Source organism: Nematolebias whitei, chromosome 19 (genome assembly GCF_014905685.2).
Source record: "Nematolebias whitei isolate Nwh7 chromosome 19, NemWhi1, whole genome shotgun sequence".
NCBI classification, from domain to species: Eukaryota; Metazoa; Chordata; class Actinopteri; order Cyprinodontiformes; family Rivulidae; genus Nematolebias; species Nematolebias whitei.
The window spans coordinates 1,009,477-1,023,343 of record NC_056516.1 but is presented as its reverse complement, the minus strand read 5'-3'; the positions used below and the strand labels follow the sequence as shown (position 1 = coordinate 1,023,343).

At 38.3% G+C, this 13,867-nt stretch overlaps 1 protein-coding gene across 1 annotated transcript in view; it reads left to right on the top strand.

Annotated features, from left to right (window-relative positions):
• Positions 1-13,867, top strand: part of khdrbs3 (KH domain containing, RNA binding, signal transduction associated 3) — a 376,174-nt gene that overhangs the window by 305,493 nt on the left and 56,814 nt on the right. Inside the window, exon 7 of the mRNA XM_037693716.1 lies at positions 6,776-6,858. Coding sequence (XP_037549644.1) covers positions 6,776-6,858 — 83 coding nt within the window. The remainder of the gene's footprint in view (positions 1-6,775; positions 6,859-13,867) is intronic.

Below are 13,867 nucleotides of genomic sequence, written 5' to 3'. Positions count from 1 at the left end.
ATCCATCCATCCATCCATCCATCCATCCATCCATCCATCCATCCATCCATCCATCCATCCATCCATCCATCCATCATTATATATATATACAATGTATATGTGTGTGTGTGTGTGTGTATATGCCTAGATGCAGTCAAATATCACGATGGAAGTTGGTACCTTTCTTCTTTTTTTTTTTAATTATCATGCTCACAACAGGTACACTTCAACAATTCTGGGTATTTCCAAATCTCCCATCTTTGCTTTGCAACGAGAGACAAAAAGATTTGTAGTTTTTTTGTTAAAATATTGTAAATGAAATGTACAATCTCATGTATTTTTGTAAGATCTCATGATATATGTTAGCACTTAGAGTACTACTACATCAAACTTTAGCTCAAGATATCTGTAAATTTAGAGTTAATCATTTTTGTTTTAGTTGAGGTTGAGTAATTTTGGTGACCAGCTTGAATTGGATTGAATCCAGAAGTTAATCAGTTGTAGATATACAGTACATTGAGTTCTATTTCTATTTCTATTTTTCTAGCAGAAAAACATGGTTGACACAAAAGCCAAAATTTTAAGCAAATATGTGCAATGTATTAGTGATTAGAGTAAGTGTTGTTAATTCATCTTAGCCTCTACGACTTCAAACATTGAGTAAAACTACATCCAGCTTCAGCTAACAGTGATGTGCCTGGTCATGCAGAGCTGGACACCAACAGAGCACCTGCAGTTGCACATTTCATTTGACAAAGACTTTACAAATACACTCATGAAACACCTCCAGAATTTTTACTTTTCACAAAGGCTTCCAACATTGTTAGATGAATTTGTTGCTACAAATACCTTGATCTCTTTAAAATGCAGACAAATATTCTGTGTACTACATACACAACACACAAAGAGCACGTATGAAGCTAGGGTGAAAATAAAAGTCTTAATTGATTTTTTTATTAGTTTTATTAAAAACAAAAACTTCAAAACATAATATCCCCTTCAGACATATTAACACATAAAGTAAAATATACAAACAATTAAATATTTTATTTGCAAATTACATTTTAGTTTCATTACATTACATCTGTGTTCTTTGTTTAAAACAGGTCTCTCGTAAACAAATCCTTGTGGATCAATGAGACTAACCTGTAGAAATAAAGGTTGAATAAATAAAATAAAATAAATTAACGTAAAACCATTTTTTTAGTTTAAGATCAGTTAACTGAGGCAGCCGTCTTGATCTGTGTTGACTCTAAATGTTATTCACTTGTGGATGTATGTTTAATGATTTATTTTCTGAAGGTTAAGGTCCAATCCATCCAGTGCTTTATGAGATATTTTGCCAACAGACATATTGTGACAGTTTGGGAAGAATTGGACCCAATAATGTAGACTGATACAAGAACATTGAGCAAAAATAGCTCAAATCATATTAAACAAAAACAAAAAAAAAGTTTGATGTTGCAGTAAAATTAAACCACAGAGGAAACCCAGACATGGTGTGAGCACACAGGATGGCAGACTGAAGGTGAAGTGAAAATTGAATGTCTATATGAACGGTGCTGATGAGCAAAGTGGAGACACCTGGACTAATGATGACAGGGAACAGGTGAAAATGGGTGAGGCAGGAGTGGAGAAGCAGGGAAAATGGACTGGTAGGACAGGAGAAATACACAAACCAAACATCATAGACATAAAAGGAAGGTGAAGTCTGAGATTATCATCATTGTATCTAAAAAAGTTTAATCTGGTCTTCTGGATATTCAAAAAACAAAACAAAGCAAAGAAAACAAACAAAAAAAGAAATGTAGAAACGTTTCGTCTTTCATCCGAAAGACTTCCTCAGTCTGAGGTGCTGTATTCAACTCAGTCTCTTAAATAGCACCTTCTCAGAGTGGATCAACCAGTTTTGCTGCTGACAACCAAAACCAGCTGCTCACATGGTCAAGAAGGACCATCAGCCTAACAATGGATCATTAGCACCTGATGGCTGTTTACTATTCACAGGAGGCTGAGTGATACTAGCAATCACAGCATTGTAAGAGGAGGACAGTTGAACCCGGAGGCCTCCACTGCAAAATACTTTTTGCAGTTTGACTCCCTTCACCCTTTGGAGCACAAATTAGGAGTCATCAGGACTCTGTAGCACAGAGCAGTCAGCGTCCCCACTAACTCAGGAGCAAGGCAGAAGGAGAAATCCTACACAAGACAGGCTCTAGAGCAATGTGGATATCCTAACTGGGCCTTCCTGAAAGCAGAGAAGAAACCCAAACAGGACTCCAGTCAGCCATCAGGTGAAAAGGAGGAACCCAGACCCAGACCAGTGGTCATTCCATATGTTGAGGGAGTATCAGAGAAACTGAGACGTTTATTTTCTAAACATAACGTCCCAGTATCCTGATGCATGCTCAATAATCCTCATGCTCAATAATGCATGCTCAATAATTGTAAATGGATTTAATCGTCATTTTGTGAACATTGGATCAAGCCTTGCAGCTAAAATACCAAAAGTAGACAATATTGTGAACCATTCAGTTATAGGTTGTGACAACAGTATTTTTCTTAATGGAACTGACGAAGAAGAAATAATGAATGTAGTAAAAAATCTTACAGATAAGAGATCAAAAGACTGGGTGGACATGGATATGATGTTTGTAAAGGACATAATGAGTTATGTTATCGAGCCGTTTACATATATTTGTAATTTATCATTTTCAAAAGGAATATTTCCAGACAATATGAAAGTAGCTAAGGTAGTTCCTCTCTTTAAAAATGGTGATAAATGTGTGTTCAATAATTATAGACCAATATCCTTATTACCACAATTCTCAAAAATTCTAGAAAAACTATTTGTGACCAGATTAGATAAATTTATTACTAAACAAAACATTCTAAGTAGCAGTCAGTATGGGTTTAGAGCAAAAAACTCTACATCAATGGCTCTCATGGAAATAATGGAACAAATAACTACTGCTGTCGATCAAAAACAGTATTGTGTTAGTATTTTTGTTGATTTAAAAAAAGCATTCGATACTATTGACCACACTATTCTCCTTGAAAAATTAAATAAATATGGTATAAGAGGACCAGCATTACACTGGGTATCTAGCTATTTAAAAGATAGGAAACAGTTTGTACAAATAAATGGTGTAAGATCTGACTTGTGCAATATCACTTGTGGAGTTCCTCAAGGCTCTGTACTTGGACCAAAGTTATTTATTTTATATGTGAATGACTTAGTGAATGTATCAAGACTCCTCAAATGTGTCCTTTTTGCAGATGACACCACATTTTTTTGTTTGGGTAAAGATGTAAAACGGATGTTGGAACTGATGAAGACAGAATTTGATAAAATACAAACTTGGTTTAAAATTAATAAATTATCATTAAATTTAGACAAAACTAAATACATGATATTTAGTAACAAAAAGAAAACTGTTGATGATCCATTTAAAATTGAGGGTGTTGAGATTTGTAGAGTTAATGAGATGAAATGTTTGGGTGTAATCATTGATGAACAGCTAACATGGAAAAATCACATAAATTCTGTAAGAACAAAAATATCTAAATCTATTGCAGTACTATACAAAGTCAGGGAATTATTAAATGATAAAGCTCTGTACATGTTGTATAACACAATCATTGTTCCACATTTAATCTATTGCATTGATGTTTGGGGGAAAGCGTGTAAAACATTTACAAAACCTATTTTTATTTGACAGAAAAGAGCTGTAAGAATTATCACCAGAAAGCATTACAGTCACCCATCAAGCACATTATTTTATCAACTGAAGTTATTGAAGTTCCATGATTTGGTAGATTATAGTATTTTATCAGTTATGTATAGGGCTCAAAATAACACATTACCATTAAATATCCAAAGAAATTTTGTTAAAAGACAAAGTTGTTATAATCTTAAGGGGATAGAAATATTTGTCAAACCAACATTCAGAACTAGTCTGAAGGGAAGGTCTACCTCAATCCAAGGAGTTGGATTGTGGAATGGTCTAGAGAGTGATGTAAAAAATGCCAAGTCAATGTGCACATTTAAGAAAAAGATCAAATCTAGATTGTTAAAAAAGTATATATGAAGTAGCTTAGTGTGTGTTTTTTATTAGAATTAGAAAAATTAGAAAGTTATTCATTTTGTTCTGTTACTTGAAAATTAATATGTCTGAAATAATTGTTTGAAAAAAGGGGCAGATATAATAAGATTTTTTCTTCTTTCTGCTGCCTTTCATTTTAAATTTTTTTTGTATCTTTTTATATATTGTTATGGAATTGTTTTGTACTTTTTTTAAAATGAATAAACTTCATACCATACCATACCATCATACCATAATCCAGGTAGAAAATTCTAAAAAGTTAAATCTGGTCCTCTGGACATTCAAAAAAACAAAACAAAGCAAAACAACAAAAAAATGTAGAAACGTTTCGTCTCTCATCCGAGAGACTTCCTCAGTCTGAGGTGCTGTATTCAGCTCAGTCTCTTAAATAGCACCTTCTCAGAGTGGATCAACCAGTTTTGCTGCTGACAACCGAAACCAGCTGATCACATGCTCAAGAAGGACCATCAGCCTAACAATGGATCATTAGCACACTGATGGCTGTTTACTATTCACAGAGGGCTGAGTGATACTAGCAATAACAGCATTGTAAGAGGGGGACAATTGAACACATAGGCCTCCACCCCTGTTTAATGATGGACGATTTCTTTTCACAAAGATGGCCTCCTTTACTCCTCTCTCAAACCATCGTTCCTCTCTATCCAGGATGTGAACATCTTCAACCCTGAAAGAGTGACCGCTGGCCTGGAGATGAGTGTAGACCGCAGAGTCCTGGCCTGATGATGTTGATCTTCTGTGCTGGGCCATCCTTTTGGCCAGTGGCTGTTTTGTTTCCCCGATGTAAGACTGATCACAGCCCTCCTGACACTGAACAGGACTCCAGTCAGCCAACAGGTGAAAAGGAGGAACCCAGACCCAGACCAGTGGTCATTCCATATGTTGAGGGAGTATCAGAGAAACTGAGACGTTTATTTTCTAAACCTAACGTCCCAGTGGCTTTTAAACCCCAAAATAGATTACGGCAAAGACTGGTTCATCCCAAAGATCCAGTCCCCCGGCACAAACAGAGTAATCTTGTGTATGCTGTTCAGTGTCAAGAGGGCTGTAATCAGTCTTACATCGGGGAAACTAAACAGCCACTGGCCAAAAGGATGGCCCAGCACAGAAGATCAACACCATCAGGCCAGGACTCTGCGGTCTACACTCATCTCCAGGCCAGCGGTCACTCTTTCAAGGATGAAGATGTTCACATCCTGGACAGAGAGGAACGATGGTTTGAGAGAGGAGTAAAGGAGGCCATCTTTGTGAAAAGAAATCATCCATCATTAAACAGGGGTGGGTTCAACTGTTCCCCTCTTACAATGCTGTGATTGCTAGTATCACTCAGCCCTCTGTGAATAGTAAACAGTCATCAGTGTGCTAATGATCCATTGTTAGGCTGATGGTTCTTCTTGACCATGTGATCAGCTGGTTTTGGTTGTCAGCAGCAAACTGGTTGATCCACTCTGAGAAGGTGCTATTTAAGAGACTGAGCTGAATACAGCACCTCAGACTGAGGAAGTCTCTCGGATGAAAGACGAAACGTTTCTACATTTCTTTTTATTTATTTTTTTGTTGCTTTGTTTTGTTTTTTGAATGTCCAGAGGACCAGATTTAACTTTTTTAGATTTTTCTACCTGGATTATTGAGCATGCATCAGGATATCATCATTGTATGTTTCTATACAACAAAATTATTTCTCTGCATTTAATCCATTACACCTGAGATACACCCAGGTGGAGCAGTGGGCAGCTATGTATGCGCTCGGAGAGAAATTTTGGGATTGGGTATCTTGCTCAGAGACACCACGATATGTGGGAGTGGCTGGGAGTCAAACCACAACTTTCTGGTCCCGGGTCAGCTGCCGCGCCTCTACCCCATCGCAGCCTCCATAAAATAAAAAAATTAACAAAAAATAAACATGAAAATAAACTTCTAAACAGAAAACTAAACACTGAAAACACACGGATCATGACCCAGGCAGATAAGAGTTTCTGCAGAGTAAAATAAAAACCTGATCGATCAGTAAGTGTCAGAGCGCGTCGAGGATGTGTCTCAGCTGTCACCGCCACAGACCTTCTCTTGCCTATAAAACGGGTTGAGTCGTAGCCGTTGTGGTGTTGGTTGGTTGTAGATGTTTTATGAACTGTTTTAATTTTTTTATCTGCTTAGAACAACAAATGAAATTTAGCTGTTGCAATTATTAATTTATATTTGTTGAATATTTAATAACGTGCACTGTTTTTTTAATGAATAAAATGGTATCTAATGATTACTCTCAGAAAGTTTTATTAAAATCTGTTCACTGTTTTATGTTTTATTTCGTTAATGCAACACACACACAGGCAAACACATCACCTTTTCACCTTTGGCGGTGGGCAATGATGATGATGATGCTGAATGTGAATTTTGACCTCTATGTGTGCCGTAACAATAGCTATAGTACCAAATTAATTTTCCTGATCAAATAAACCTACAAGGTACCGTGTGGCAAAACAGACTGGTAGACTGAACCAACATCAGTGCCTGTCTCAGATCCAGTAGGAAGCAAACAGTAGAGCAGCTCATGTAAGCTCTTCACTCTGTGTTTCAACACATGCAGTGGTGGACTGCCTGTCACACCAGCAGCTCAGCATTCCAGCTGTTTTTACACATTTCCTTTGTAACTAGGTTGTTCTCTGTTCCTGTAGGACTACGATGATGGCTACGGAACAGCTTATGATGACCAAGGATATGAATCATATGACAACAACTACAGTAATCAAGGACAGAAGTAAGTTCTGAGTTTCTGTTTTAAACAAGTTCTCGTGGCAGCTCCTGAGAGATTTTTCGGACAGAAGGGTGTATGTGGAATTTTGATGACATCAATTCTGATTTTCTGATCACATGGTTTCTTCTTTAGCTACATTATTGGTTCTCAAACATGTCATTATGCACCCCACTTTAAAGAATAAAAACTATCAAAGTAATAATACTTGTACACAGTGTAATGTTTGAGAAGATTTGATTTTCGTTTTTCCAGACACAAACAGGCCTTTTTAGAGTTTTCTTTGTTTTACCCATCACTGTCATTCTCACAGCAGGATGTCTCCAGTCTTTGAGTCCACAGGGACATGCAGGCACGTGTCATTTTATGCAGATGACACTGAGACGTTGCGGTTTGTCATCAGTGTAGCTTGGCAGTCAAAAGAATTACTCAGCTGGAGGTAGACATACTGTATATTCAGGTGCTTCTTGGTACCATTGACACTGACCTAACACAGCTAACAAACATTTTCCAGTTTAGAAAAAAATATCATATACAATTTAGAGGTTTATTAGCTAGTTCTTTCACACAGTATGACATTTTTGAGAAATACTCATTTTACAGACATTTGAAACAATATAAACAAGCCCTCATTTGACTAGCCATTAGCACAGATTAGGTGAAGATTTCTAGTAGGTGATGTTAATTTATAAAGCTCCTACCGCAGGTGAAAACCACAAAGCACTTCAGTAAAATATCTTGATACTTGCTCAATAATCCAGGTAGAAAAATCCAAAAAAGTTCAATCTGGTCCTCTGGACATTCAAAAAAACAAAACAAAGCAAAAAAATGTAGATACGTTTCGTCCCTCATCCATAAGACTTACTCAGTCTGAGGTGCTGTATTCAGCTCAGTCTCTTAAATAGCACCTTCTCAGAGTGGATCAACCAGTTTGCTTCTGACAACCAAAACCAGCTGCTCACATGATCAAGAAGGACCATCAGCCTAACAATGGATCATTAGCACACTGATGGCTGTTTACTATTCACAGGGGGTTGAGTGATACTAGCAATAACGACATTGTAAAAGGGGGACAGTTGAACTCGGAGGCCTCCACCCCTGTTTAATGATGGACAATTTCTTTTAAACCCCAAAATACATTACGGCAAAGACTTTTTAATCCCAAAGATCCAGTCCCCCGGCACAAACAGAGTAATATTGTGTATGCTGTTCAGTGTCAGGAGGGCTGTGATCAGTCTTACATCGGGGAAACTAAACAGCCACTGGCCAAAAGGATGGACCAGCACAGAAGATCAACATCATCAGGCCAGGATTCTGTAGTTTACACTCATCTCCAGGCCAGCGGTCACTCTTTCGGGGATGAAGATGTTCGCATCCTGGACAGAGAGGAACGATGGTTTGAGAGAGGAGTAAAGGAGGCCATCTTTGTGAAAAGAAATCGAAAATTAAAATGAAATTTAACCTTAACTGGTGCAGAGACTGTAAAACAGGAGTTTTGTTTGTTCCAGTTGGGGGTCCTGGCCCAGCTGAAGTCAAATCAAGTCATTTTGCTAAAACAGGTAAAGAGTAATCAGTAACACTTTACAATAAGATACACAACATTTGATTAACTACTAGGGAACGCCTCAGGAACTAATCAGGAGCTAATGAGTAGTTAACCAGTACTTACTGGGGAACACACAGCCAAGCCTTATTAGATACTTTACTTGTTACTTGTTACTTTACTTGATACTTTACTTGGATTTACCTGTCTAAATAAAGGTTGAATGAATGAAAAACTTCTCTTTCTAAAGCTTCACTTTACTTTAGGGTACACAAACCAGTAGGTAATGGTCAGGTAGTGATTAAGTGCCGTATTTTCCGGTGGATACGTCGCACCGCCATATAGGTCGCATCAGTCCATATTTGTCTAATAAAGTGGAAAAATCCATAAATATGTTGCGTCGCCATATATGTCACATCTATTATGCGTTACCGCCGACGCGTCGCATTTGTTACGTGTCACCACTGACAACCCGGAAATGTGGGCCGAACCCAAACAAGTGGACTGGTGTTGTGCCAAAAACCAATGGGCCACTAAATGGCGGCCACAGGAGCGTGCATGGGAGGACTTAACAAGAATTTAACAAGATTAACACTTAAAAACAATTATTTGTTTGCTTGAAATTACTTTGTATATTAAAGTGTGCATCAGTCTAACGTTTGCTTAATAAATGTACTTTAATGGTAAAATCAGCTGTATTTTAAAACATACTTGACTGCCTTGGTGCTCAATAAACACGCAGAGGACGAGAAAAAGGAGGAACGTGGCTCGTTTCTTCAAAAATTAACAATAACTGCACCTAAACAAAAATTTTTTTGCTCGAAATTATAGCAAAGGTGTGTCTCAGTCTAATGTTTGCTTAATAAATGTACTTTAATGGTCAAATCAGCTGCATTTCGCCGGGGCGGTGCAGCTGGATTGACGGTCGATCCAAACAGCAAGCAGAACCAAGGTGGGGAGGCTAAGGCAGGCCGATTATATCATTAAAAGCTCGTAAATATTCTCAGTCATCCAGGACATGGTAAATTCAAAAAAGTTCAAGAAAAAAAACAATAAAGTATAAAGAATAGTATAATAAATAAAGTCCACTTGTTTTTGTCTTGAACTATTTAGAATTTCTCATTTATAGGCACGTTTTCCTATTACATGATACAACATTATGCCATACAACTATTAATACTCTGCTGCCATCAAGTGGCTGAAACTGGTACTGCTAAAAAAAAATATTCAGTCAGAATGAATGAAAACGGTCATATCTCAGCCAAAAAAATGGTTTATAAATATGGGAAAAAATCCATAAATACGTCGCTTCAGCCTGTAAGAGTCAGAGTCAGAGAGTCAGAGATTCTTTATTGTCATTCGCACCTCGTGGTACATGTAGTGGAGCGAAATTACAGTGCCTTGCGAAAGTATTCGGCCCCCTTGAACTTTTCAACCTTTTGCCACATTTCAGGCTTCAAACATAAAGATATAAAATTTAAATTTTTTGATAAGAATCAACAAGTGGGACACAATCGTGAAGTGGAATAAAATTTATTGGATGTGTCAAACTTTTTTAACAAACTGTAGTGAACTAAGCCTCAGGTCAAATCCTGACCTTGAGGGCCTTCCTGGGACAAGAACTGTTATTTCATTGATTTGAGTCCAGAAACACAAAATTAAGTTCATCCAGTGACTTTCTAAGTGTCCTGCACTGATCAATTGAAAGAACAGTCTCTTTTTTATTATCATTACTATTTTACAAATGTCGTGATAATCAAAAGTGTGTTTAGTTCAAACCATTTTTAAATGTTGAAGTGAACTACTCATTTTAAATCAACTGTGAAACAGTATTAATGATTTTTAATCCTCATTCAAAGTAGAAATCATTTTAATGTTTGTTACAAGAGTAATTATTCATTTTCTTGATCTTCTGTCTGAAATGAGCAAGTGTAAGTTGGTCAAAGGTCAAGTTTCGGTCAACTACAAGTTTACTGGAAAGAAATGGCATGTTTAACTTTTTCAGACAGATATGAGAGAATTGACTCCACGAAGTCTCGGGTTCTTCAAAACATCTTCTGTCTGTTCTTAAACAAACTAATCTTTTTCCCTTGACTTATAATAACCTCTTACATCACTAAGACCACACCCTGTTGGTTCGTATCGACCAATCAGGAAGCTCTCAGAGGAACCGGAAGTGACCTCTTTAAAAGGTTCAACACTTCCTAGTTCCAGGAGAGTGCGGAGAGAGAATGCAGAGTTCAGAATGCTGGAGAACAACAGCAACTAAGCTGAACGAGAGAAGTTCAGAGGAACTATGAAGAAGTCTGTTCTGGGATGATCTCACGACTCCGAACGGTTCCCTACTATCCTTACGGAGACGCTGGAAAGCGTTGAAAGAGAACTCTACACCGAGGCCGAACTATCGTCTGCAAAGGTAAAAGAGTCGATCTTCAACCGCAAAGTGTACCGTTGGTTAAGCTGGGTCCAAAGGAGCGTGTTGTTCTGGTTATAACAGACAAATTCCCTCACCCATCTCTCTCAATTTAAACTTCATTTCCATCTTTAAAACTCTTCTATCTTGCCAGTAATTAATCCAGATATTTTCAGAAATGTCTGTTGTAGAGCTTGAACCCAGATACCATGGCCGTATGGTCTCTGACGTAGAGCTAATTAATTAAGCTGTTGTTGAAATCAATTTGCCAAATTAATGTAAATGTTTGATGTTAAACTTTGATTCTGTTAATAAATGACCGCATTCATTTGATGGGTCAAAGAAAATTAACGTCTCACGTCACATTTAATTTCAATGCACGATATTGTTCAGTCCAGAAAAATGAATGAATCTGTTTAATTTATGAATATATCACAGATATATGTTCATCTACAAAATAAAAAACTGAAAAGTGGGACATGCAAAATTATTCAGCCCCTTTACTTTCAGAGCAGCAAACTCACTCCAGAAGTTCAGTGAGGATCTATGAATGATCCAATGTTGTCCCAAATTATTGATGATGATAAATAGAATCCACCTGTGTGTAATCAAGTCTCCGTATAAATGCACCTGCTCTGTGATAGTCTCAGGGTTCTGTTCAAAGCACAGAGAGCATCACACCAGGAAGGTCCGAGATACTGTTGTGGAGAAGTTTAAAGTCGGATTTGGATACAAAAAGATTTCCCAAGCTTTAAACATCCCAAGGAGCACTGTCCAAGCAATCATTTTGAAATGGAAGGAGTATCAAACCACTGCAAATCTACCAAGACCCGGCCGTCCCTCTAAACTTTCATCTGGAACAAGGAGAAGACTGATCAGAGATGCAGCCAAGAGGCCCATGATCACTCTGGATGAACTGCAGAGATCTACAGCTGAGGTGGGAGAGTCTGTCCATAGGACAACAATCAGTCATACACTGCACAAATCTGGCCTTTATGCGAGAGTGGCAAGAAGAAAGCCATTTCTCAAAGATATCCATAAAATTGTTGTTTAAAGTTTGCCACAAGCACCTGGGAGACACCAAACATGTAGAAGAAGGTGCTCTGGTCAGATGAGACCAAAATTGAACTGTTTGTCCACAATGCAAAATGATATGTTTGGTGTAAAAGCAACACAGCTCATCACCCTGAACACACCATACCCACTGTCAAACATGGTGGTGGCAGCATCATGGTTTGGGCCTGCTTTTCATCAGCAGGGACAGGGAAGATGGTCAGAATTGATGGGGAAGATGGATGGGGCCAAATACAGGACCATTCTGGAAGAAAACTTGTTCGATTCTGCAAGAGACCTGAGACTGGGACGGAGATTTATCTTCCAACAAGACAATGATCCAAAACATAAAGCCAAATCTACAGTGGAATGGTTCACAAATAAACGTATCCAGGTGTTGGAATGGCCAAGTCAAAGTCCAGACCTGAATCCAATCGAGAATCTGTGGAAAGAGCTGAAGACTGCTGTTCACAAACGCTCTCCATCCAACCTCACTGAGCTCGAGCTGTTTTGCAGGAAGAATGGCCAAGAATTTCAGTGTCTCCATGTGCAAAACTGATAGACTGCTTCCCAGACCAGCTCGTCTCAGCCGCCTGAGGAAGTAGAGTCTTTGATGAGCTTTCTTGATCAGGCTGGTAGTGTTGTTGCTCCAGCTGAGGTTGTCATTCATGTGTACACCCAAGTACTTGCTGGAGACCACTTCCACCGCAGATCCTCTTATGTTCAGGGGGGTGTAGATGTGTTTGTTCCTTCTGAAGTCCGCAATCATCTCCTTTGTCTTCTTCACATTGATGTGAAGGTTATTCTTCTTGCACTAGCTCTCCAGGTGTTCCACCTCTTGCCTGTAACTGGACTCATCATTGTTTGTGATGCATCCCACCACTGCTGTATCATCTGCAAACTTTACAGTGTGACAGCCTGGATGGGTAGCTGCACAATCATACGTGAGCAGAGTAAACAGGAGGGGGCTCAACACACATCCCTGAGAAGAGCCAGTGCTGAGGGTTATGGTGGAGGAGGAGAAGTCGCAGGGCATGTAAATTATGCAAAAAAAACCTGTGACTTATAGGCCAGAAAATATGGTAATGACTGGTCCCTCAGTAAGTACATGGTATGATGCTTCACTACATCAGTGAACAAAATAATAGCCAGGCAATGATTTGGTACTCAGTAAGTGATAGTCAGACATAGATAAGATGGCACCAGTACAGGATTATGAAACTGATTATCAGTGGTAAGAATCCAATAAAATAATTCTCACTAGGAAACATGTTTTTGACAATTATGAGCTGTGACCTCACTGGTACAGAGTTTATTCAGAACCCAAATGGAGAATTCCTCATCTGTTTCTAACAAACCAGTAGTCTCCTAATAAGGCTTGGCTGTGTGTTTCCCAGTAAGTACTGATTAACTACCCATTAGCTCCTGATTCATTCCTGAGATGTTCCCTAGTAGTTCATCAAATTTTGTGTACCTTATTGTAAAGTGTTACTGAGTAATCTGAATGAGAGGAAATAAAACCCGGACTATTCATCTCCAGCTTTTCTTATTTGTAAATGTTTCCGAGGTGATAAGAAAAATTTTGATCCAGTTGTTTGGAGAACCTTCTAGTGACATCGTTTGGTCAAAAACAACACAGGCTCTTCTAACTGGACATGACATCTGAGTTTAAACTAGGGCATTAACAGAGTACTCGAGTAATCTACACATCGATTGTTAGGACATCTATCGAGGTTAAAAATGTAATGTCGAGTAACCATAGTGACGTCATATTATGTGACCACCGTATGACCGTAGGGGGCGGTGTTACACTGTTGCAGGTCACAAAGTATGGTGTAACACCGGGTCCAATCCACCGAACCAGAAACAGCTTCCTCTGACCTTGTTTCACAAACAAAAAGCAAAAAATATTAATTTCTAAACCTATAAAAAAAAATCTATAAACATATTAATCTCTAAAACTAAACTTAATGCGCACCACAGCTGGCGGTGGTGCGGGGTGGTCA